The sequence below is a fragment of the Gopherus evgoodei genome, unplaced genomic scaffold (assembly GCF_007399415.2).
Source record: "Gopherus evgoodei ecotype Sinaloan lineage unplaced genomic scaffold, rGopEvg1_v1.p scaffold_35_arrow_ctg1, whole genome shotgun sequence".
Classification (NCBI taxonomy): domain Eukaryota; kingdom Metazoa; phylum Chordata; order Testudines; family Testudinidae; genus Gopherus; species Gopherus evgoodei.
The window spans coordinates 5591006-5615990 of NW_022060027.1; the positions used below are offsets into that span (position 1 = coordinate 5591006).

The following is a 24985-nucleotide window of genomic DNA, read 5'->3' on the forward strand; positions in this document are numbered from 1 at the left end:
CGGGCAGCCTGGCTGGGATGGAGCAGGGGGACTTTCCAGGATCCTTGACTCTGGGAATGGAGTTGGGGCTAGTGGTTAGAGTGGGCTGGGGCGTTGGGAGCCAGGACTCCTGGGTTCGCTCCTGGCTCTGGCTCAGGGGTAGGGGCTGGCAACCAGGACTCCTGGGTTTGCTCCTGGCTGTGGCTCGGGTGGGGGCTGGCAGCCAGGACTCCTGGGTTTGCTCCTGGCTGTGGCTCGGGTTGGGGCTGGCAACCAGGACTCCTGGGTTCGCTCCTGGCTGTGGCTCGGGTGGGGGCTGGCAGCCAGGACTCCTGGGTTCTCTCCTGACTCGGTCCAGATGAGATCCAAAGATGGGGGGAGAAGCACTGGGAGAGAAGCGGGGTGGAGGTGGGGATACATGGGGGGAACTCAGTCGGGGCTGGCTGAGCTCCCTCTAGTCTCTCCCCAATAGCCCTCTCGTGCCCCCGAGTCGGCCCCATGGAGGGCAGCAGGCCTGGGAGTTGTGGGGGCAGGAGTTGGGCAGAAGGGGGCCTGGCAGATGAGGGGGGGGGGAGAAAATCCTGGATCAGCATTTCCTTGTGGGGCTACCAGCCTAGAGCAGGGAAAGTGGGTGTGTGGGGGGTGACTCCCCCATGGGGGGGCCGGGTGGGGGGGTGAGTCCCTGGGGGTGGCAGGTGCTGGGGTGACATCCCCCATGGAGGGGGGGGCTGGGCTAGGCTGTCCTGGGAGCTGGTGATTTTCCCCTGTTGGGGGAGGGGGGGCTGGCGAGGTGCATGATGGGAGGTGTCCTCGCTCGCAATGGACCAAAACTGGCACCCCACCAATCTTTGCCACACTCAAAATGGCGTCTAGCGGGTGCCAGACCGTCACGCTGCGTAGAGTGAGCGCCCGCGGCTGCCACATTCAACATGGCAGTCGGACGCGATGACCCTACGACGCATGTGCGGTTGAGATCAACGGGCTCGGTTGCCGCAATCAACATGGCGCTCGTGGGCCACACCCAACATGGTGGCCCTTCCGCGCAGGCGCTTTGTTGTCCCCACAGCGCGCCGCTTTCATGATGGCGGTAGCCCTCTTGCGCATGCGGACTCAGCTCCCAGGAGGCGTCTCCTCCGCCCCTCTCAATATGGCCGAGGCTTTGCACATGCGCTCTGATGTCTCTTGACACCCCGCCCCTGGCGCCCTGTCGCGCCTGCGCTCTCCGCGCGTCCCCTCACACGCTCGGGGGAAGCGCCCGGCTCAGGGGTGGCGCGTGGAGGCGGCGGCGGCCAATGGGAGGTGGGTTGCCGTGGGAACGGGGGGGCGGGGCTCAACTGTCACCGCCCCCCCGCCTGTGTTGGCGGGAGAGTCGGGGACTGACTGAGGGGCCTGAGGTGCGCGGGGCCATGGGGAGTGGGGGGGGCCATGGGGGGAAGAGGTGGGGGGGGTCCTGGGGAGTGGAGGGGGGAGGAGACGGTGGGGGCCCTGGAGGGCATGGGGGGGAAGAGGGAGGAGGTGTGGGGGTCATGGGGGGTGGAGGGGGGAGGAGACGGTGGGGGCCCTGGAGGAGGCGGGGGGGGGCATGGGGGCTAGAGGGGGAGCCATGGGGGGTGGAGGGATGCTGGGGGGAATCCATGGGGGGCGGGGGGCTATGGGGGGTGGGGGCCCTGGGGAGGCGGGGGGGGCCATGGGGGCTAGAGGGGGGGTCATGGGGGGTGGAGGGATGCTGGGGGGAATCCATGGGGGGCGGGGGGCTATGGGGGGTGGGGGCCCTGGGGAGTGGGGAGGAGGCGGGGGGGGCCATGGGGGCTAGAGGGATGCTGGGGGGAATCCATGGGGGGAAGAGGGAGGAGGTGTGGGGGCCATGGGGGGGAGGAGGTGGTGGGGGTCCTGGGGAGTGGGGGGGCATGGGGGGGAGGAGGCAGGGGGTCATAGGGGCTAGAGGGGGGGCCATGGGGGGTGGAGGGATGCTGGGGGGAATCCATGGGGGGAAGAGGGAGGAGGAGGTGGAGGCTGTAGAGGGAGGCGGGGGGGCTGTTAGGGGTGTGGGGAAGTTGGTGTGGGGGGGGAGGGGTTGGGGGTTATGGGGGGGGAGACGGTGGGGGCCCTGGAGGGCATGGGGGGGAGGAGGCGGGGGGGGCATGGGGGCTAGAGGGGGGCCATGGGGGGTGGAGGGATGCTGGGGGGAATCCATGGGGGGAAGAGGGAGGAGGTGGAGGGAGGCGGTGGGGGCCATGGGGGATGGAGGGAGGAGGTGGAGGCTATAGAGGGAGGCGGGGGGGCTGTTAGGGGTGTGGGGGAGGGAGGGGTTGGGGGTTGTGGGGGAGTGGGAAGGATGGAGGGACCGTGGGGAAAAGGTGGGGGCTGTGGAGGGGTAGTGGGGAGCCATTGGGCGGGGGGAGCAGGTGAGGGCTACGGAGGGCTGATGGGGGACCCTTGGGAGTGTGGGGAGGCTGGTGGGGAGCCATGGAGGGAGAGGGAGGATTTGGGGAGCCATGGAATGGGGAGCAGCATTAGCAATAGGGCTGGCAGTCTGGGGGGGGAGGGTAATGGCTGGGGGGGATATGCAGTAGGGCAGATTGGTGGTAGGGGGAGTTACTGGTTGGGGGATGTAGTTTGGTGGGTGGGATATAAAGCGGGGGGCTGGACTGACGGTGGTGGGGGCAAGGCTGGGTGTGGGGCAGTGGGGGGTTGGCTGGCCGAGGGGAGCGACTGGGTATGGGGTGGGGCAGGGGACTGGGTGAGGGGTGGCTCAGGCTGGCAGTGTGGGGTGCACCCTGGGGGGGTCTCTGCTCACCCCATCTCCCTGCCCCCCAGAGCCAGGATGGAGTCCAAGCGGAAAGCGCCCGTGGTGGGGGCTGGTGGGGGGGACCCCGCTCCGGCCCCACGGAAGCGGCCCAAGGGGGGCGACTGGGAGGTCGACGGCCCCTCGCACTTCGAGGAGGAGCTGGCCCTGCTGGACGAGGTGGAGGCCGAGATGGCGCTGGAGATGAAGGAGTCGCAGCCGGCCCCTGACACGGTGCCCCTGGGTGAGACGCGGAACTGACCCCAGTGCAATGCTGGGGAGCCTCAGTAGGGGGTGCCGTGCTGTGGGGGGGGCTCGTGGGGGGGGCTGTGCTGTGGGGAGAGGGGGATCGGCGGGGGTGCTGTGGGGACCAGGATAGGGGGTGCAGTGGGGTGGGGGGCTTGGCGGGAGGCACCAAGAGGAGCAGGGGTGCTGTGCTGCATGGAGCAGGGGTGCTGCGGGGAGAGGGGCGGGAAGTGGGGTGCCAGGGGAGGCGGGAAGGGGGGTGCTGCAGGCAGCAGATGGCTTGGCTTCGGGGACAGCTTAGACCCATCTGATGCCTGTTTCCTTTCCCCTCAGGGAGCCTGATCTCCTCCGTGGGGAACCCCAAGTGGCAGAGGCCCCTGCCCCCCAGGATAAACCCTACCCAGGACGCGCTCTGCTTCCAGCAGGTGGAGCTGGACTACTACGTGGGTGAGCCACAGCCCCCGCCCCCCTAGTGAGCTGGGGGGCACTAGTGGGCTAGAGCAGGGGGGCTGGGAGCCAGAACTCCTGGGTTCTCTCCTCACCTCGGGGAGGGGACGGGGCCTGATGGGTAGAAGCAGAGGGTGGGGGAGAAGGGAGGCAGGATGCCTGGGTTCTGTCCCCAGCTCTGGGAGGGGAAGCAGGTCCAGTGGGTTAGAGTGGCTGGGGAAGGGGGCCCTGCAGCCAGGACTCCTGGGTTCTTTTGCTGGCTCGGCCCTGGCTGTCCCTTCTCCCTGGAGTGGGGATTACGACCCCGCAGGGCCAGGAGAGGGCCCCCCGGCTCCAGTCTGGCTGGGCTGGTTAATCGGTGTCGTGGGTCAATTTCTGCCCCACTGGGAACCCAGGGGATTCTGGGGTGCAGATGCTTGCGGGGGGCACCATGGGCCTGTCTGTCCCTGCTGCCACCCTGTGGGGTGGGGAACAGCCTAGAATTCCCTGTGACCTCCCAGCTGGCGAGCCCAGGAGCTGGGGGGAGCTCTCTGGGGCTGCTGGGCTATTCCCTGATTGGGAGCCTGGTGCCTGTGCTGGGGGTGGGCGGTTGGGGGGCTCCGTCTCTGACCCTGTCTCTCCCCCAGGCGTCCCTGTGCCAGGCATGCCCGGCGCCACCCAGGGCCCGGTGCCCATTCTCCGGATGTTCGGCGTCACCGCCGCTGGGAACAGCGTCTGTTGCCACATCCACGGCTTCGCCCCCTACTTCTACGTGCCCGCCCCGGCCGGTGAGTGCCTCCTGGTGTGGGGAGGGGAGTGGGCAGCTGGCCGAGCCCCCCTGACCCCCTGCCCCATCTCTGCCCCCAGGCTTCCAGCCCCAGCACCTGAGTGACTTCCAGCGGGAGCTGAACGGGGCCGTGCTGCGGGACCTGCGCTCCAACCGGGAGGGGCTGAGCCGGGCCGTGCTGGCCGTGGAGATGTGCAGCAAGGAGAGTGAGTGCGTGTGTGGGAGGTCTGGGATGGGGGGCAGGCTTGGGAGCTCCCCCCCCCCAGTCATGGCTGGCATGAGGGGTCCCTGGGCTTGGGGGGCTGGTGCCCATCTGACCTGACCCCTGGGGGTGTGGAGCAGGGAGGGGTGAGGGATGTGGGAGTGTGTTGGGGCGGCGGTGCCCATGTGATGTCTCTTCTCCTCCCCCGCCCCCAGGCATGTATGGGTACCACGGGCAGCGCCGCCTGCCCTTCCTGAAGGTGACCCTGGCGCTGCCGCGGCTGGTGGCGCCCGCCAAGCGGCTGCTGGAGCAGGGGCTGCGCTGCGAGGGGCTGGGCGTGCTGGGCTACTCGGCCTACGAGGCCAACATCGACTTCGAGATCCGGTAGGGTCCCCCATGTGCCACCTTCCCCCCCCCCACACATGACATGCCGGGCCCCTGCCATGCGCCGCCTGCCCTCCCCCCCGCCTGCCCTACCAGGCCCCCATCTCAGCCCCCCTGTCTACTGCGTTGGGATGGGTCCCTCCCCACTGGGTCCCAGTCCCCCCATTCCACCCCCAGGCATTGAGCTCTCCTCATCCGCCTCCTGCATTGGGGCTGCCCCCGCTCCCTCACCAATGCTGGGCCCCCTCCTCTGTCTCCTGCATTGGGATGGGGCCCCTCCTCCTCTGCCTTGGGCCAGGGTCCCCCATCCCAGTCCCCCCATGCGCTGCATCCCTCTCCCCCATCTGCCCCCCATGCAGCCCTCTGGCTGCCCGATCTGCTCCCCAGCCTGGGTCCTGACCCCTCCTCCAGCATTGGGTCCTGCCCCCTGCTTTGTTCCCCTCCTCCCCGCCCAGCCCCTGCTCACTCGTTCTCCCCACCCAGGTTCATGGTGGACCGGGATGTCGTGGGCTGTAACTGGATCGAACTGCCCCCCGGCAAATATCGGCTGCGCCCCGAGCAGCACACGGGGGAGCCCCCCAAGGAGCTGGCCAAGGTACCCCTGTGGGGTGGTCTCCAGTGGGGGGGGTCTGTGTGCAGGGCATGTAGTGCGAGGGGTCTCTGGCCTGGGTGTGGGGCACAGGGGGCCCGTTGGGGTGGGGGTGCTGCCGCCAGGGCGGGAAGGAGCAGTTGGGGAGCTATGGAAGATTTGGGGTTTGAGGTGTGGGGGCTCATGGGGCTGGGGTGGGGATGCAGAGCCCCCCAGCTGACCCCCCCCTTCCCCTTCTCCTCCAGGCCTCTCTGTGCCAGCTGGAGGCTGACGTGGGCTGGGCAGATTTCATCAGCCACCCCCCCGAGGGCGACTGGCAGGGCATCGCCCCACTGCGGGTATTGAGCTTCGACATCGAGTGCGCCGGCCGCAAAGGTGGGGGGCAGCCCAGTGGGGTGGGAGCAAGGGGGGAAGCTGGGGAGGGGGCTGCCACAGATCCTTAGGTTAGACCTCCTGCCCTGCAGCCCCTGTGGGCTCTGGCAAGCCAGTCTCACTGAATTGCACCCCGGGGGTGGGGGAGCCATGCCCCCCTCACCCAGTCGAGGTGGCTGGTCCTGGGCCCAAGGCGCAGTTATGGGGCCCAGGAACCAGGGCGCTGCCTGCCTTGCAAGCAGACAGGCCTCTGCTGTCATGGAGTGTGGGGGAGTCCGGCCCTGCACCCCTCTTCCTGGGACCCACAGTGACTCTCAGCCAGCCAGTAAAACAGAAGGTTTATTGGACAACAGGAACACAGGTTACAGCAGAGCTTGCAGGCACAGTCAGGACCCCTCCACCGAGTCCTGCAGACGTTCAGGGTGCTTGGATCCTAGCTAGGATACCCTGAATTCTGCCCATCCAGCCCCAAGCCCAAACTCAAACTGCTTCCCTCCTGCCACTCCCTTCCTTTGTCCTCCTTCCCGGGCAAAGGTGTTTGACCTTTCCCCTCCCTTACCTAGCTCAGTATCGTCCATCCCCTAAAGTCCTCCCCTGCTCTCCCCCTCCCCACACAGACAGCCCCTACTCCATCACACCTGCTAAGAACCAGTGCAGCACATGGGGAAACTGAGGAACACACACAGGCCTGGTCAAAATACTACAGAAAATTCCCACTGTCCCAGGGGAGTAAGGGGCAGGGGAGTCTGGGCAGCCAGTGGGGCGGTTGGGGGCAGCAGGAGGTGAGGATGGCTGCCAGGGGAGTGGAGGGATGAGTGAGCTGGAGGCAGGCTGGGTCCAGCCAGGGGCCTCCACAGTCAGCAGCGAAAGAGGCACTGCCATCATTAGGGGCCAGAGTGAACGCTGAGCTCCAGGCTCGCTGCGGACCTGCCCCCCTATCCACTGCCCCCTCCATCCCCAGGGATCTTCCCGGAGCCGGACAAGGACCCGGTGATCCAGGTGGCCAACATGGTGCTGCGTCAGGGCGAGCGCGACCCCTTCCTCCGCAACGTCTTCACCCTCCAGAGCTGCTCCCCCATTGTGGGCTCCCAGGTGCTGTGCTACTCCCAGGAGGCCGAGCTGCTCAAGGTACTAGGGGCTAGGGGGCCCTGTTGGGGGTTCAGGGGGGCATGAGGGGCCCAGGGCTGGGGGGTCTCTGGCTGTTCCCCCCTGACCCCTTTCATCTGTGGCAGGCCTGGGCGGAGTTTGTGAGGATCGTGGACCCTGATATCGTCACCGGCTACAACATCCAGAACTTCGACCTGCCCTACCTGCTGCAGCGTTCCCAGACCCTCAAGGTAGTGTGGACCCCGCCCCCCATTGCCCCCCGACCTCTCCACTGACCCCCAACAGCCCCCGCCCCCTCTCTGAGCTGTGGGGACCCCTCACTACCCTGCCCTACCTGCTGCAGCGTTCCCAGACCCTCAAGGTAGCGTGGACCCCGCCCCCATTGCCCCCTGACCTCTCCACTGACCCCCAACAGCCCCCGCCCCCTCTCTGAGCTGTGGGGACCCCCCACCAACCTGCCCTACCTGCTGCAGCGTTCCCAGACCCTCAAGGTAGCGTGGACCCCGCCCCCCATTGCCCCCCGACCTCTCCACTGACCCCCAACAGCCCCCGCCCCCTCTCTGAGCTGTGGGGACCCCTCACTACCCTGCCCTACCTGCTGCAGCGTTCCCAGACCCTCAAGGTAGCGTGGACCCCGCCCCCCATTGCCCCCTGACCTCTCCACTGACCCCCAACAGCCCCCGCCCCCTCTCTGAGCTGTGGGGACCCCTCACTACCCTGCCCTACCTGCTGCATGCCCCCAAGGTAAAGGAGACCCCACCCCCTGACCCGCAGCATGGGACTTCTCCCCCACCCCCCAGCCAGCGCAGGGGTTCAGGGTTCCCCCGGCCTGAGCCAGGTGCAGCCTGTGACTGCTGGGCGCCTGGGACGCCCCCTGCCCTGTATGGGGGTGTTCCCTGGCCCTGCTTCGCTCCCCATGTTCCCCAAGGAGAGCAGAGCTGCCTCCCCCGGGCCTGACACCCCAGCTTACCCCCTTCCCCTTCCGGCAGGTTTCCACCTTCCCCTTCCTGGGCCGCATCCTCGGGCGCAAATCCCTCATCCGGGACTCGTCCTTCCAGTCCAAGCAGATGGGGCGGCGGGAGAACAAGGTCATCAACGCTGAGGGGCGCATCCAGTTCGACCTGCTGCAGGTGGGGCTGCGGGGCTGGGTGGGGGGGGCTGGGTGGAGGCAAGGGGGGCTGCGGGGTGGGGCTGCGGGAGGTTGGGGGGGCTGGTTGGGGGGAGGGGGGCTGCGTGGCAGGGCGGGGGAGGCTGAGGGGCAGGAGCGTCACGGGGGTCACGGTCTGGGTGCTCAGGAACCGCTCTGAGCGAAGCCAGGCATTCAGGGCTCGGCTTCAGCGCTTCCTGGGTCCGACCGCGGCACGTTCAGCCCCCACGGTCACCCCGCAGGCTCCCGGCTGCAAGCCCAGCACCCCCCGAGCTCCCCGCTCATCCGGATGGGGCCCCTGAGGAAGCCTCACCTGCCCCCAAAGGGTCCTGACCCCCCACTCCGCAGCCAGCCGGGACTCTCAGCCAGCGGGTAACACCACAGGATTATTCGCCGACGGGTGCAGAGCGTCGGGCAGAGCTGGGGAGCACAGATAGCAAAGTCCATCTTGGGGGGACCCAGAGCCTGGAGCCCTGGACTCTTTCTCCCCCCCCCCTTCTCCCCACAATGTCCCAAACCAGGAGAGTGACCCCTTCCTGCAGCCCAGCCCCGGACCCGCCCGGTGCTCCTCTGTCAGGGACACGCAGGATGTGGGCTCTCGGCTCCCTGGGGGGTTCCCCCTTCAGTGCGACAGCCCTTCTCGGGGGGCCACTCTCTCTCAGGGTCAGGCCCCTCCACCTCCCAGAGCTGCACCTCTCTGAGCCTCAGCACGTCTGTCTCTGCCATGGGCCCCCTCAGGGGGTCCCTTCGCTCCGGACCCCTGGGGCCTCCAGCCCCCAAAGGGGCCGATTCCCCCTGTTCTCTAGCCCAGAGCGACTCTCAGCCAGCGTAACACAGGAGGGTTATTGAGGGTTGTACCCAGCACAGGAAACTCTCCGGCCTCAGGCCTGGCCCCCCTCAGCCCAGCACATCCCAGCCTCCCTGCAGCCAGGTGGGCTCTGCCTGCTCCCCCTCTCCAGCCCCGAGCCCCCTGCTTCCCGGATGGGCATCTGATACCCCCGGCCCCAAGCCCCCTCTGTCCATTGGCTTCTCTCCAGGGAAACAGGATGGCCTGGGTCTCCTCCTCTCCCGTCCTCTGGCCCCTCTGGCTGGACCCGGCTGGTCAGGTCACCGGGGTCCTCTCTCCTCAGCCCTTTGTCCTTCTACTGCCTTCCAAGCTGGGGTGGGCCCCTTGGTCACCAGTTGCTAGGGTCCCCCATCCCTAGGCCCTTGTCCGGGGGTCCCAGCCGCTAGGCGAGGTCACCCCTGGTCCTCTGCACCAACAAACCCTCTCCTACCACCTTGTTAAACACGCCTGGAAACTGAGGCGCGCACCCGCTACTCATGTACAACACCACAAAAATCCCCACCCCCCTCCCCAAGCCAGCAGCCACCTGGTCTCTTTGTTCTCCAACACCTGGCTGATTCTGGCAGAGGATGGGCTGGGCCGTGAGGTGTCGGGCTATTGTCTGTGGCCAGGCGGCAGTACCATACCTGCCCTCTAGGGGTCACTGCAGCTCTTGGTCCCTTATCCCACTGCCTACAAAGGGGAAACTGAGGCACCTACACACGGTATTCAGGGAAAACATTAAGAACAGTCCCACTTCATCGCTGGGCGGGGGCTGCAGGATGGGAGTGAGGGGTGCCAGGGGGTGGGGGTCCGGGGTCAGTAATGAGGGGTACTGGTGGGGAGGAGCACCGGGGGCTGGGGGCTGCGTGTCGGGGGGGGTCTCACGGTCCCGCCCCCCCTCAGGTGCTGCTGCGCGAATACAAGCTGCGCTCGTACACCTTGAACGCCGTCAGCTTCCACTTCCTGCAGGAGCAGAAGGAGGACGTGCAACACTCCATCATCACCGACCTGCAGGTGAGGGCAGGGCCTCAGCACGCCCCGCCCCTGCTCTCTCCCTCCCACCTCCCTGGGCTCCCCACACCTGGCCCGGCTGGGCCCAGCTTCCAGGCGTGGGCCGACCCTGCCCCCACTGGGTCCCCAGCCCCCCGACGCTGTGTCCTGTCCCCCCAGAACGGGACGGAGCAGACGCGCCGGCGCCTGGCCGTGTACTGCTTGAAGGACGCCTACCTGCCGCTGCGCCTGCTGGAGAAGCTGATGTGCGTCATCAACTACATGGAGATGGCGCGGGTCACCGGGGTGCCGCTGGGCTACCTGCTCTCCCGGGGCCAGCAGGTCAAGGTGGTGTCACAGCTGCTGCGCCAGGTGAGGGGGGGTCCGTGGGGGTGTCTCGGGCTCCCTCAGCTGCGTCCAGCCCCTGGGAGGAGCCCATGTCCGTGCGACGCCTTCTCGGGGGTCCAGCTTCCCGGGGCCACAGCGCTGAACCCCTAGCACCTGGCTCTGCCGCACGCCCCTGGGGGGTCCCCTCGCTCTAACCCCTGGGGCCAGCCCCCCTACCCCAGGCTCCAGCCTGCAGGGACCCTCAGCCAGCGCAAAGGGGGGGTACTGTACGTCCTGCCCCAGCCTGGCCAGTCTACGCCCAGGCCAGCTGGGTCTGTCCCGGCCCATGGCCTCTGGCTCCACCTTGTGCCCCAGATGGGCCCCCTATCCCCTCCCCAACATCCCCCCTTCCAGCCGGGTCCCCTGTGTCCCCTCCCAACAACCACCTCAGTCCCAGGTACACTGATCACCTGGGTCCCCCTCTTCCATTCTTTGTCTCCCCTGCACTGGCCAGGCCTGGCTGCTCCCGAGCCGGACTGGGCCCCCCGGGCACCAGTCGCTGGGTCCCCCATCTCCAGACTGTTGGCAGGATCCCGGCTGCTGGGCAAGGTCACACCTGGCCCCCTGCGGTAACGACACCCCCCCCCCCGCTGCCCCCTGTTATACACACAGCACACGGGGAAACTGAGGCACACACCATGTTCATGCACAATGCTAAGGAAATCTCCCACTAAGTCCCAGGGCAACTTCTGCCCAGGCAGAGAGGGGGCTGTTGCGGAGGTGGGGGGCTGAAGGGATTGGGGATCCTCTGGCTGGATTCCCCCCCACACACACACACAGGGCCCTGATGCCCCCACTCCCCACAGGCCATGAAGCAGGAGCTGGTGATGCCCGTGGTGAAGTCGGAAGGGGGCGAGGACTATGCTGGTGCCACGGTCATCGAGCCGCAGAAGGGGTGAGTGCGTGGGGGGGAGGGCAGTGGGGAGCAGCCCGTAGGGAGCTGAGGTGGGGGGGATTCGGTGGGTCTGCGGCGAGGGGTCCCCACGGGAAATGGTTCTGGGAGGGTCTCGGGGGGGGGGGTTCGGTGGGTCTGCGGTGTGGGGTCCCCAAGGGGAACGGTGCTGGGAGGGTCTCGGGGGTGGGGGTGGCACCGGGAGACAATAACCTTCTCGCCACCCCCCCCAGGTACTATGACGTGCCCATCGCCACGCTGGACTTCTCCTCCCTGTACCCCTCCATCATGATGGCTCACAACCTGTGCTACACCACGCTGCTGCAGCAGGGGGCGCCGGAGCGCTACGGGTGAGGGGCGAGTGGAGGCCGCGGGCCTGGGTCCATGGAGGTGGGGAGGGGATGGGTGCCGGGGGAGGGGGCTGGGCTGTGGGGGTCCCTGTGCTACACAGGGGGTGAAGGGGGGATGGGTTGCAGGGGGCTGGGCCATGAAGGGCAGAGGAAGTGGGGGGGCCCTGTGCTACACGGGGGAGGTGAGGAGGGGAAGGGGATGGGTGCCGGGGGAGGGGGCTGGGCTGTGGGGGTCCCTGTGCTACACAGGGGGTGAAGGTGGGATGGGTTGCAAGGGGCTGGGCTGTGAGGGGCAGGGGAAGTGGGGGTCCCTGTGCTACACGGGGGAGGTGAGGAGGGGAAGGGGATGGGCTGTGGGGGTCCCTATGCTACATGGGGAAGGGGGAGGGGGCTGGGCTGTGGGGGTCCCTGTGCTACACAGGGGGTGAAGGGGGGATGGGTTGCAGGGGGCTGGGATGTGAGGGACAGGGGAAGTGGGGGTCCCTGTGCTACACGGGGGACATGGGGAGGGGAAGGGGGTGGGTGCCAGGGGAGGGGGCTGGGCTGTGGGGGTCCCTGTGCTACACGGGGGTCGTGGGGAGGGGGCTGGGCTGTGGGGGTCCCTATGCTACACAAGGGAGGTGGGGAGGGGAAGGGGGCTGGGCCGTGAGGGGCAGGGGGAGCGGGGGGCCCTGTGCTCCATGGGGCAAGGGAGCAGGGTGGAGATGGAGACCCCCCCCCACCAGCTCTGGGGGAGCTGGGACAGCAGAGCTGGGGTTGCCCCCCAGGCAATGTCTGGGCTGGGGTTCTGTGAGGGGGAAGGGATGGGATGGTGGGGGCCACCGGCGTCTCCCTGAGCCATCCCCCCCCCCCCCAGGCTGTCCCCCGAGGAGTTTATCCGCACCCCCACGGGCGATCTCTTCGTCAAGGCCTCTGTGCGCAAGGGGCTGCTCCCTGAGATCCTGGAGAACCTGCTGGCCGCCCGCAAGAGGTGAGGGGGCTCGGCCGGGGCGGGGGGGGGGCAGGAGGTGTTGGGGAGGCGGCTGGGCGGGGGCTGAGGGAGGCACTGGGATTGTGGGGCGGGGACAGGGGCTACGTGGGGGGGAACATGGGGGTCGCGGGGACTCGGCATAGGGCCCCCCCCGGCTGATGGCGTTGACCCCTCCCCGGGCACAGGGCCAAGGCGGAGCTGCAGCGGGAGACCGACCCCTTCAAGCGGCAGGTGCTAGACGGGCGGCAGCTGGCGCTCAAGGTCAGCGCCAACTCGGTGTACGGCTTCACCGGCGCCCAGGTGGGCAAGCTGCCCTGCCTGGAGATCTCCCAGGTGAGCCGGGGGGGGGGCTGGACTCCCTCCCCTCCCCAGCCTGGGCCTGGGGGGATTTCCCAGGTGGGGCTGTCACTGCTGCCCCATTGTCTGTCCAGCTGGGGGGACTCAGGGACTTTCTGTGCCCAGCCCAGCTCCAGGGGCTTCCCTGGCACTTCCTCAATCCGCCCCCGGCCCAGCCAGGGTCAGAGCCGCGCCCCCCCACCACACACACCCCCTGCCCCGCCCCGGCAGTGCTCCTGCCTCGGGCTTTCCGAATGCCAGGTGCTGGTCACAGCCTGAGACGTCCCCACCAGCCACATCCGGGCTGGGGTGCTGGGCTGGGTGGCGGGACCCCTTCCCTGGTGCTAGGATGCAGCCCCTCGGGGATGGGGGCTGGGTATATGGGGACCCCTTCCCTGGTGCTAGGATGCAGCCCCTCGGGGATGGGGGACGGGTATATGGGGACCCCTCACCTGGCGCTAGGATACAGCCCCTCGGGGATGGGGGCTGGGTATATGGGGACCCCTTCCCTGGCGCTAGGATACAGCCCCTCGGGGATGGGGGCTGGGTATATGGGGACCCCTCACCTGGCGCTGGGATGCGGCCCCTCGGGGATGGGGGCTGGGTATATGGGGACCCCTCACCTGGCGCTGGGATGTGGCCCCTCTGGGGTGGGGTGCAGGGGCTGGAAATACAGGGCCTCCCTCACCCGCTGCTGAGAAACTCTGCACAGCGTTGGGGTAGCAAGTTTCCAGTGCCCAGCGCCTCCTATTTTTCCCCCCCCCGCCTACCCCCTTGCAGCCCAGCCCCCATAGCGCCGCCCTGGGGCAGTGGAGCCAGGCCCCTGGCTGGGCAGAGGGCCCCCGACTGAGTCTGTGGGGCCCCTGCACTGGCCAATCCCTGCTCAGCTCGGGACAGGGGCTGTGCTGGGGCCCGCCCTGCTTCATGCCAGTGCCGCTGCTCCGTGGGGCGGGGGGGCTGGCACCAGAACAGGAGCCCTTTGTCTGTGAGCCAGGCCAGGCCGTGTGCCCGTTGCATGGGGGCTTGGGTAGGGAGTATGGGGCACCGGCAGGGCTGGGTGACCGGGGGGCTGTGGGTAGGGAGTGAGGGGCACCGGCAGGGCTGGGCTGGCGGGGGGCTGCGGGTTGGGAGTGGGGGCACTGGCAGGGCTGGGGGTGGGGGAGCAGGGCTGGGCTGGCAGGGGGATGCGGGTTGGGAGTGGGGGCACTGGCAGAGCTGGGGGTGGGGGAGCAGGGCTGGGCTGGCAGGGGATGCGGGTTGGGAGTGGGGGGCACTGGCAGAGCTGGGGGTGGGGGAGCAGGGCTGGGCGGGCAGGGGGCTGCGGGTTGGGAGTGGGGGCACTGGCAGGGCTGGGGGTGGGGGAGCAGGGCTGGGCTGGCAGGGGGATGCGGGTTGGGAGTGGGGGGCACTGGCAGAGCTGGGGGTGGGGGAGCAGGGCTGGGCTGGCAGGGGGCTGCGGGTTGGGAGTGGGGGGCACTGGCAGAGCTGGGGGTGGGGGAGCAGGGCTGGGCGGGCAGGGGGCTGCGGGTTGGGAGTGGGGGCACTGGCAGGGCTGGGGGTGGGGGAGCAGGGCTGGGCTGGCAGGGGGATGCGGGTTGGGAGTGGGGGGCACTGGCAGAGCTGGGGGTGGGGGAGCAGGGCTGGGCTGGCAGGGGGCTGCGGGTTGGGAGTGGGGGGCACTGGCAGAGCTGGGGGTGGGGGAGCAGGGCTGGGCTGGCAGGGGGCTGCGGGTTGGGAGTGGGGGGCACTGGCAGGGCTGGGGGTGGGAGAGCAGGGCTGGGCTGGCAGGGGGCTGCGGGTTGGGAGTGGGGGGCACTGGCAGGGCTGGGGGTGGGAGAGCAGGGCTGGGCTGGCAGGGGGCTGCGGGTTGGGAGTGGGGGTCACTGGCAGAGCTGGGGGTGGGGGAGCAGGGCTGGGCTGGCAGGGGGCTGCGGGTTGGGAGTGGGGGGCACTGGCAGAGCTGGGGGTGGGGGAGCAGGGCTGGGCTGGCAGGGGGATGCGGGTTGGGAGTGGGGGGCACTGGCAGGGCTGGGGGTGGGGGAGCAGGGCTGGGCTGGCAGGGGGCTGCGGGTTGGGAGTGGGGGCACTGGCAGGGCTGGGGGTGGGAGAGCAGGGCTGGCAGGGGGCTGTGGGTCAGGAGTGGGCACTGGCAGAGCTGGGGGGAGCCCGTGCAGTCTGTCCCTGGTGAGAGGGGTCTCCCCCCCAACCCCGTTACCCCTGTGTCCCCCCCCAGAGCGTGACGGGTTTTGGGCGCCAGATGATTGAGAAAACAAAGCAGCTGGTGGAGTCGAAATACACCCTGGCCAACGGGTACAGCGCCGACGCCAAGGTGAGGGGTCTGTGGGCTAGATGGTGTGGGGCAGGGTCTCACCCCACTCCCCCACCTCCCTGGTGCTGTATGGGGACCTGGTGTGGGGGGGGTAGGTCTCTTTCACCCTGCCTGCCCCCCCAGGTGGTGTATGGGGACGCAGGCTGGGTCATGAGGGGGGCGGGATCTCCCTCACCACTCTGCCCCCCCCGCAGGTGATGTACAGGGACACGGGCTGGGTTGTGGGGGGGGCTGGATCTCTCTCACCCCTCTGCCCCCCCCGCAGGTGGTGTACAGGGACACGGGCTGGGTTGTGGGGGGGCTGGATCTCTCTCACCCCTCTGCCCCCCCCGCAGGTGGTGTACAGGGACATGGGCTGGGTTGTGGGGGGGCTGGATCTCTCTCACCCCTCTGCCCCCCCGCAGGTGGTGTACAGGGACACGGGCTGGGTTGTGGGGGGGCTGGATCTCTCTTACCCCTCTGCCCCCCTGCAGGTGGTGTACAGGGACACGGGCAGGGTCGTGGGGGGGCTGGATCTCTCTCACCCCTCTGCCCCCCCCAGGTGGTGTATGGGGACACGGACTCGGTGATGTGCCGCCTGGGGGTGCCCTCGGTGGCGGAGGCCATGTGCATGGGGCGGGAAGCCGCCACCTGGGTCTCTGGCCACTTCCCACCCCCCATCAAGCTGGAGTTCGAGAAGGTGAGGGCGGGTGTGTGTGTGTGTGGGGGGGGCTCGTCTAACCTCTGATCACACAGGGCAGCGCCTCGGGGGCCGAGCCTGGGGCTGGATCCGTGCGTGGCCCTCGGGCGGGGGGCGCAGGGCTCTGCAGCGGGTGGGGCAGGGTATTGGGGGGAGCAGGGCTCTGCAGGGGGGGCTGGGGGGCGCAGGGCTCTGCAGCAGGGGGGGCTGGTGTGGTGGATACAGGGGGCACAGGGCTCTGCAGTGGGGGGAGGGGGCTCTGCAGCGGAGGGGGCTGGGGTGGTGGATACGGGGGGCGCAGGGCTGTGCAGCAGAGGGGGCTGGGTATGGGGGCACAGGGCTCTGTGGGGTGGCAGGTATGGGGGGCAGAGGCTCTGCAGCGGAGGGGGCTGGGGTGGTGGATACGGGGGGAGCAGGGCTCTGCAGCGGAGGGGGACCGGGGTGGCGGATACGGGGGGGCGCAGGGCTCTGCAGCGGGGGGGGTGGGGTGGCGGATACGGGGGGGTCTCTGCAGCAGGGGGGCAGGACTCCACCGCTCACCCCCCGCCCCCCCAGGTGTACTTCCCCTACCTGCTGATCAGCAAGAAGCGCTACGCCGGGCTGTACTTCTCCTCCAGCGCCAGCGCCCACGACAAGATGGACTGCAAGGGCATCGAGACCGTGCGGCGCGACAACTGCCCCCTGGTGGCCAACCTCATCAACACCTGCCTGCGGAAACTGCTCATCGACAGGTGGGGCGCGCGGACCCAGGAGTCCTGGCTGCCAGCCCCCCGGCCCTCGCTCTAACCACTAGACCCCACTCCCCTCCCAGAGCTGGGGAGAGAACCCAGGAATCCTGGCTGCCAGCCCCCCGGCCCTCGCTCTAACCACTAGACAACACTCCCCTCCCAGAGCCGGGGAGAGAACCCAGGAGTCCTGGCTGCCAGCCCCCTGCTCTAACCCCTACACCCCACTCCCCTCCCAGACCTAGGGGGAGAACCCAGGAGTCCTGGCTGCCAGCCCCCCGGCCCTCTCTCTAACCACTAGACCCCACTCCCCTCCCAGAGTTGGGGAGAGAACCCAGGAGTCCTGGCTGCCAGCCCCCTGCTCTAACCCCTACACCCCACTCCCCTCCCAGAGCTAGGGGGAGAACCCAGGAGTCCTGGCTGCCAGCCCCCCTGTTCCAACCACTGGACCCCACTCCCCTCCCAGAGTTGTGGGGAGAACCCAGGAGTCCTGGGTCCCAGACCCCTGCTCTAACCCCTACTCCCCATTCCCCTCCCAGGGCTGGGGAGAGAACCCAGACATCCTGGCTCCCTCCCTCCGCTCCAACCACTGGACCGCACTCCCCTCCCTGATCTGGGGAGGGAACCCAGGAGTCCTGGCTCCCAGCCCCCTGCTCTAATCCCTACATGTCACTCCCCTCCCAGAGCTAGGGGGAGAACTCAGGAGTCTTGGGTCCCAGCCCCATTGCTGTAACCACCAGATCCCGCTCCCCTCCCTGAGCCAGGTGGAAAACCCAGGAGTCCTGGTTCCCTGCCACCCCTGCTCTATCCACTAGGCCCCACTCCCCCCCCCCCAGAGCCAGGGAGAGGACCTAGGTGCCCTGGCTCCCTGCCCCCTGCTCTAGCCCCAGCTGCTGGGGGAACCCAGGCGTCCTGCTCTGACGGTGAGGTCTGGCAGGGACCCGGCGGGCGCGGTGGCCCACGCCAAGGAGGTGATCTCGGACCTGCTGTGTAACCGGGTGGACATCTCCCAGCTGGTGATCACCAAGGAGCTGACCCGCACGGCCCACGAGTACGCCGGCCACCAGGCCCACGTGGAGCTGGCCGAGAGGTGAGGGCGCTTGGGGGGCAGCGGGGGACCCCTGGGGCCGGGCCCGACCCAGCAGGCGGGTGCTGCCCCGGTGCTGGGCCTCGCTGGGGCCCCAGCCCTGCAGCTGAGCTCCCCCCCCGGCCCCCGCGGGGAGCTCCCTGGGGGGGGCACTGAGGCGTGACCCAGGGGAAAGGCAGAAATAGCTGCCCTGGCCCACCTGCGCCGGCCCCACCCCCTGGAAACAGCCCCCCCCAGCACTTCCTGTGGGCGGGGCAGCAGCAAGCGGGCTCCCAACCCTCCCCCAGCCCTGCCGGTGCCCCTCACGCCTGACCCGCAGCCCCCTGCCCCCCCAGCCCTGCCCCTCACCAGCCCTGCCGGTGCCCCTCACTCCCGACCCGCAGCCCCCTGCCCCCCCAGCCCTGCCCCTCACGCCCGACCCACAGCCCCCTGCTAGCCCAGCCCTGCTGGTGCCCCTCACTGCCGACCCGCAGCCCCCTGCCAGCCCAGCCCTGCCGGTGCCCCTCACTCCCGACCCACAGCCCCCTGCCCCCCCAGCCCTGCCCCTCACGCCCGACCCACAGCCCCCTGCTAGCCCAGCTCTGCCCCCCACCAGCCCTGCCGGTGCCGCTCACTCTCGACCCGCAGCCCCCTGCCAGCCCAGCCCTGCCGGTGCCCCTCACTCCCGACCCGCAGCCCCTGCCAGCCCAGCCCTGCTGGTGCCCCTCACTCCCGACCCGCAGCCCCCTGCCAGCCCAGCCCTGCCGGTGCCTCTCACTCCCGACCCGCAGCCCCCTGCCAGCCCAGCCCTGCCGGTGCCCCTCACTCCCGACCCGCAGCCCCCTGCCAGCCCAGCCCAGCCCTGCCGGTGCCCCTCACTCCCGACCCGCAGCCCCCTGCCAGCCCAGCCCAGCCCTGCCGGTGCCCCTCACTCCCGACCCGCAGCCCCCTGCTAGCCTGGCCCCGGTCCTGCTCTTACCCCCAATCTCCGCAGGATGCGGCGGCGGGATCCGGGCAGCGCCCCCAGCCTGGGCGACCGCGTCCCCTATGTCATCGTGAGCGCGGCCAAGGGGGTGGCGGCCTACCTGAAATCAGAGGTGAGTGGAGGGGCTGGGGGAGGGGAGTGTTGGCAGATGGGGGGGTCCCTGCCGCACCCCCTGCTCTGACCCACACCCCCGCCTCCCTTGCAGGACCCCATCTACGTGCTGGAGAACAACATGCCGATCGACACCCAGTACTACCTGGAGCAGCAGCTGGCCAAGCCCCTGCTGCGCGTCTTCGAGCCCATCCTGGGCGAGGGCCGGGCCGAGAGCGTCCTGCTGCGTGAGTGCCCCCCCTGGGCCCCCACTGCCCCCCCCGGGACCCCACTGATCCCACCCCCGCAGCAGCAGCTGGCTGAGCCCGTCCTGGGCGAGGGCCGGGCCGAGAGCGTCCTGCTGCGTGAGTGCCCCCCGAGACCCCACTGCCCCCCCCGGGACCCCACTGATCCCACCCCCGCAGCAGCAGCTGGCTGAGCCCGTCCTGGGCGAGGGCCGGGCCGAGAGCGTCCTGCTGCGTGAGTCCCCCCCCCGGGCCCCCACTGCCCCCCCCGGGACCCCACTGATCCCACCCCCGCAGCAGCAGCTGGCTGAGCCCGTCCTGGGCGAGGGCCGGGCCGAGAGCGTCCTGCTGCGTGAGTGCCCCCCCGGGCCCCCACTGCCCCCCCCCCGGGACCCCACTGATCCCACCCCCGCAGCAGCAGCTGGCTGAGCCCGTCCTGGGCGAGGGCCGGGCCGAGAGCGTCCTGCTGCGTGAGTGCCCCCCCGGGCCCCCACTGCCGCCCCCGGGACCCCACTGATCCCACCCCCGCAGCAGCAGCTGGCTGAGCCCGTCCTGGGTGAGGGCCGGGCCGAGAGCGTCCTGCTGCGTGAGTGCCCCCCCGAGACCCCACTGCCCCCCCGGGACCCCACTGATCCCACCCCCGCAGCAGCAGCTGGCTGAGCCCGTCCTGGGCGAGGGCCGGGCCGAGAGCGTCCTGCTGCGTGAGTGCCCCCCCCGGGCCCCCACTGCCCCCCCTCGGGACCCCACTGATCCCCAGGCCCCCACTGATCCCACCCCCGCAGCAGCAGCTGGCTGAGCCCGTCCTGGGCGAGGGCCGGGCCGAGAGCGTCCTGCTGCGTGAGTGCCCCCCCCCGGGCCCCCACTGCCCCCCCCCAGGCCCCCACTGATCCCACCCCCGCAGCAGCAGCTGGCTGAGCCCGTCCTGGGCGAGGGCCGGGCCAAGAGCGTCCTGCTGCGTGAGTCCCCCCCCCGGGCCCCCCCAGCCCCCCCCCAGGCCCCCACTGATCCCACCCCCGCAGCAGCAGCTGGCTGAGCCCGTCCTGGGTGAGGGCCGGGCCGAGAGCGTCCTGCTGCGTGAGTGCCCCCCCCGGGCTCCCCCACTGCCTCCTGGGATGTGCTCGGCCCTTGTCTCCGGGCTGGGGGGCCCTGAGCGTTGGGGGGCCAGGCCCTGACTCGTCTCTCCCCACAGGAGGGGAGCACACGCGCTGCAAAACCGTCCTCACCTCCCGGGTCGGGGGGCTCATGGCCTTTGCCACCAAACGCAGCACCTGCCTGGGCTGCCGGGCCAGCCTGCCCCACCACGGTGAGTCAGTGTCCCCCCTTGGGGGCCCTCGCATGCCTCACCCCCCCATGGTGTGTGACCCCCACTTCCCCTGCCCCACCACGGTGAGTCAGTGTCCCCCCTTGGGGGCCCTCGCGTGCCTCGCCCCCCCATGGTGTGTGACCCCCACTTCCCCTGCCCCACCACGGTGAGTCGGTGTCCCCACTTGGGGGCCCTCGCGTGCCTCGCCCCCCCCATGGTGTGTGACCCCCACTTCCCCTGCCCCACCACGGTGAGTCGGTGTCCCCACTTGGGGGCCCTCGCGTGCCTCGCCCCCCCCATGGTGTGTGACCCCCACTTCCCCTGCCCCACCACGGTGAGTCAGTGTCCCCCCCTTGGGGGCCCCCGGGTGCCTCGCCCCCCCGGTATGTGACCCCCTGCCCCACCATGGTGAGTTGGTGTCCCCCTTGGGGGCCCCTGCGTGTCCTGCCCCCCCACTGTGTGACCTCTGACCCCCACACCCCCTGCCCCACCACGGTGAGTTACCAGCCCTGTGTGCTCCCTGCCCCCCTTCGGTGACCCCCCGACCCTTCTCCCCATGCCAAGTTAGCCCCTCAGCCAGCTGAGCCCCCACTGCCCCCCCGTCAGAGCATGTGATAACCCTCCCCCACATCCCTGCCCGGGGGGGGGTGGGCGGGGAGCTGGTGGCGCCGGGTTCCGGGCCAGCGGGTGGCGCAAGATCCTGTGGGACGGGGGGGGTGTCTCCAGGGTGTTGTAACCGGAGAAAAGCCCCATGCTAGGTTCTCCAAACTCCCCCCGGTGACCTCTGAGTCCTGCTGGGGGTCCCCACCCCAAGCCTGAGTCCCGTTGGGAGCCCTCTGCCCCCCCCCAGGTAACCTCTGAGTTCTGCTGGGGGACCCTGAGCCCCCCTGCCCCCGAAGTAACCTCTGAGTCCCACTGGGGGTCCCCCTCTCCCACCGGGGGCAGAGCTGAGAGGCTGCCTGGGGCTGGGGGGGCTAGTGGGAGCCCCAGGGTCAGTGGGGAGGGGTTGGGTCTGGGGGGGCCCCAGAGGGCGGGTCGCTGACGTGTCTCCCCACAGGCGCGGTGTGTAAGTTCTGCGTGGGGCACCAGTCAGAGCTGTACCAGAAGGAGGTGAGTTGGGGGGATGTGTGGGTCTCACCATGGGGGAGGGGGGTCAGCAAGCATGCTGTGGGGCTGGGACAGGTCCACTCCTCTGCTGGTTAAAGCATGGAGGAGGGCAGGGAGCCAGGACGCCTGGGTCCCCTCCCGGCTCTGGGAGGGGAGTGGAGGCGAGTGGTTAGAGCAGGGGGGCTGGGAGCCAGGACTCCTGGGTTCTCTCCCGGCTCTGGGAGGAGAGTGGGGGTGAGTGGTTAGAGCAGGGGGCTGGGAGCCAGGACTCCTGGGTTCTCTCCCGGCTCTGGGAGGAGAGTGGGGGCGAGTGGTTAGAGCAGGGGGCTGGGAGCCAGGACTCCTGGGTTCTCTCCCCAGCTCTGGGAGGAGAGTGGGGGTGAGTGGTTAGAGCAGGGGGGCTGGGAGCCAGGACTCCTGGGTTCTCTCCCGGCTCTGGGAGGAGAGTGGGGGCGAGTGGTTAGAGCAGGGGGCTGGGAGCCAGGACTCCTGGGGTCTCTCCCTGGCTCTGGGAGGGGAGTGAGGGATAGTGGTTAGAGCAGGGTGCTGGGAGCCAGGACTCCTGGGTCCCCTCCCGGCTCTGGGAGGGGAGTGGGGGCGAGTGGTTAGAGCAGGGGGCTGGGAGCCAGGACTCCTGGGGTCTCTCCCGGCTCTGGGAGGAGAGTGGGGGCGAGTGGTTAGAGCAGGGGGCTGGGAGCCAGGACTCCTGGGGTCTCTCCCGGCTCTGGGAGGAGAGTGGGGGCGAGTGGTTAGAGCAGGGGGCTGGGAGCCAGGACTTCTGGGGTCTCTCCCTGGCTCTGGGAGGGGAGTCTAGTGGTTAGGGCGAGGGGGGGCTGGGAGCCAGAACGCCTGGGTCCTGTGCCAGCCTTGAGGTGACGGCTGCAGGCCCAACCCCTGTTCTGAGGTGTGGGGGGGCTGCATATGGGGGAGATGTGCTGTCTAACCCCATCTGGATCCCCCCCCCGCCCCCAGGTCTCTCATCTCTCGGCGCTGGAGGAGAAGTTCTCTCGGCTCTGGACCCAGTGTCAGCGCTGCCAGGGCAGCCTGCACGAGGACGTTCTGTGCACCAGGTATGGCCCCCCCATCGGGGGGGCAGGCGGTACTGGGGGGCAGGCAGGGATGGTTGGGGGGGGCTGGCCAGGCTCGGGGAGGGCAGGAAGGTACCGGGGGGGGCAGGGGTACAGGCAGGGATGGTTGGGGGGGCTGGCCAGGCTCGGGGGGGGCAGGAAGGTACCGGGGGGTTGGGGGTACAGGCAGGGATGGTTGGGGGGGCTGGCCAGGCTTGGGGAGGGCAGGAAGGTACCGGGGGGGCAGGGGTACAGGCAGGGATGGTTGGGGGGGCTGGCCAGGCTCGGGGAGGGCAGGAAGGTACCGGGGGGTTGGGGGTACAGGCAGGGATGGTTGGGGGGGCTGGCCAGGCTCGGGGAGGGCAGGAAGGTACCGGGGGGGCAGGGGTACAGGCAGGGATGGTTGGGGGGGGCTGGCCAGGCTCGGGGAGGGCAGGAAGGTACTGGGGGGGGGCAGGGGTACAGGCAGGGATGGTTGGGGGGGGCTGGCCAGGCTCGGGGAGGGCAGGAAGGTACCGGGGGGGGGCAGGCAGGGACGTCGGGAGTGGGGCAGGCGGGTGCTCTGCTCCCAGCCCCTCCCTCGAGGCAGCCGGTTCCCACGGGAGCCGGGGGCTGAAATATGGTTTTATGCCTCAGCCCCCCCCGCCCCCCCCGGGCGTTTACAGCCGCTTATCGGGTTGTATAAACAGCCGGCTCCCATGGGGGGGGCCAGGGGGGTGGGAACGGCCGGGCCCCGGCTGGCGTCTTTATAACCCCATAAATCCAGCACCTGCTGCTGGAGCCTCCCCTGCCCCCCCACGCTGCAGGGGGCGGGGCTCAGTTCATCCCGAGCACCCCAAAAATCTCCCTCCACGGGTCTCCCCTTCTGCACTGCCCCCCTGCACTCCTGGTCCCCTGCCCTGAGCCCCAGCCAGGGCTGCCCCGGCCCCCGCTGACCCCCTCTCCCCCCTCTTCTCTTACCCTCCCAGCTGGGACTGCCCCGTCCCCCCCCGTCCCCTGCTGACCCCCCTCTTCCCCCACCCGCTGACCCCCCTCTTCTCTCACCCCCCCAGCTGGGACTGCCCCGTCCCCCCTGGCCCCTGCTGACCCCCCTCTTCCCCCACCCGCTGACCCCCCTCTTCTCTCACCCCCCAGCTGGGACTGCCCCGTCCCCCCCCCCGGCCCCTGCTGACCCCCCCTCTTCTCTCACCCCCCCAGCCGGGACTGCCCCATCTTCTACATGCGCAAGAAGGTGCAGAAAGACCTGGATGACCAGGAGCGGCTGGTGGCTCGATTCGGGCCCCCCACGTGGTGACCGGGGCCCCCCCCCGCTGGCAGGGGGGCAGGACATGGGGGGCTCAGCCCCTCCCTCGCCAAGGGAGGTTCCCCGGGCGGGGCTGGGGGGGCCATCAGGAGCTTTGTAATTTTCTATTTTCTACCTGGAATAAAGACTCTTATTTTCAATGCTGGGAAATTCTCCTGGTTTATGGGACATCAGGACTCCTGGGTTCTCTCCCCGGCTCTGGGAAGGGAAGGGGGGGCTAGTGGTTAGAGCAGGGGCGGGGTTGGGAATCAGGACTCCTGGGTTCTCTCCCCGGCTCTGGGAAGGGAAGGGGGGGCTAGTGGTTAGAGCAGGGGCGGGGTTGGGAATCAGGACTCCTGGGTTCTCTCCCCGGCTCTGGGAAGGGAAGGGGGGGCTAGTGGTTAGAGCAGGGGCGGGATTGGGAATCAGGACTCCTGGGTTCTCTCTCCTGACTCCGCCCAAGCCCCTCCCCCATAGAATAAGGAGGGTGAAGCCCCACAGGGAGTTTGGGAACCCAGCTCCCTCTCACCTGCAGCTGGGTGCCAGCCTGCCCCATAGCACCCCCCCCCACCCCAGGGCTTTTGGGAGAGTTCCTCCCTTCCCCCCTCCTTCCCTGCCCAGGCTGCAGTACTGGGCTCACCCCCCGTACCCCGCAGCAGCCCCCCCACATGCCGGCTGCAGCGTGAGGTTGGGGGAGATAAGGGGCAGCCGATAAAAGCTCCTTTCGCAAGTGATTCACGTGGGCTCACGAGGGGGGCTGAGCTCATGGGAGGTGCAGCCACCTCTGGGGTGGGGGTGGGGCTGGTTACAGGGGGACCCCTCGCCGAGCCCCTCTGGGGTGGGACGTGGGGGCTGGGGATATGGGACACCTCACCCAGCGCTGGGATGCGACCCCCCCCTGCTCTGCAGTGGGGTGCGGGGGCTGGTTACACAGCCATTTGGGACAGGAAGTGAAGGAGAATCCCACATCCTGGTGTCACCCCACCCCCAGTCCCCAGAGCTGGAAGTGGGGGTGTGAACCCCCCAAGTCCTGCAAGGGGGGGCCAGGCCAGTCTTGGGGGGCAGCGTGACCTGCGTGGATCCCGCCCTAGCCCCATGGGCTGGAGTTTCCTCTTCCTGCACTCCGCGATGGGCAGGAATCAGGGGGGCCCTGGTGAACAGCCTCCTGCCTGAGGGGGTAGGATTGTGGGGTGTTGGGTGGGGGGCACGGGCCAGCAGCAGGGAACTGGGCTGCCCCTCTGCATGGACCCCCTCCAGGCTTTGCCCCCCCCATCCCATGGCCACGGGGGGAGGAACTGGTCCCATTCCCATGCCCTCCCCCTCACGTCG

At 69.5% G+C, this 24985-nt stretch overlaps 1 protein-coding gene across 2 annotated transcripts; it reads left to right on the forward strand.

The window, feature by feature from the left end:
* The first annotated feature begins 1195 nt into the window (after positions 1-1195).
* Positions 1196-23817, forward strand: POLD1 (DNA polymerase delta 1, catalytic subunit). 2 transcript variants are annotated; one of them, XM_030545163.1, is made up of 27 exons: positions 1196-1278; positions 2797-3008; positions 3344-3457; positions 4084-4224; positions 4304-4429; positions 4641-4809; positions 5293-5404; positions 5644-5773; positions 6732-6898; positions 7003-7107; positions 7867-8007; positions 9757-9867; positions 10024-10215; positions 11037-11125; positions 11356-11472; positions 12329-12442; positions 12628-12775; positions 15012-15107; positions 15649-15786; positions 16342-16517; positions 17449-17601; positions 18572-18674; positions 18768-18900; positions 20087-20200; positions 21258-21310; positions 22280-22377; positions 23572-23668. In XM_030545163.1, the coding sequence occupies exons 2-27, from the start codon at positions 2804-2806 to the stop codon at positions 23666-23668; spliced, it is 3342 nt and encodes a 1113-aa protein (XP_030401023.1). In that variant the 5' UTR covers positions 1196-1278; positions 2797-2803. The 2 variants fall into 2 exon arrangements, with proteins under 2 accessions (XP_030401023.1, XP_030401024.1); XM_030545164.1 differs by lacking the exon at positions 1196-1278 and adding an exon at positions 1287-1373 and having other exon boundaries at positions 23572-23817.
* The last annotated feature ends 1168 nt before the right edge of the window (positions 23818-24985 follow it).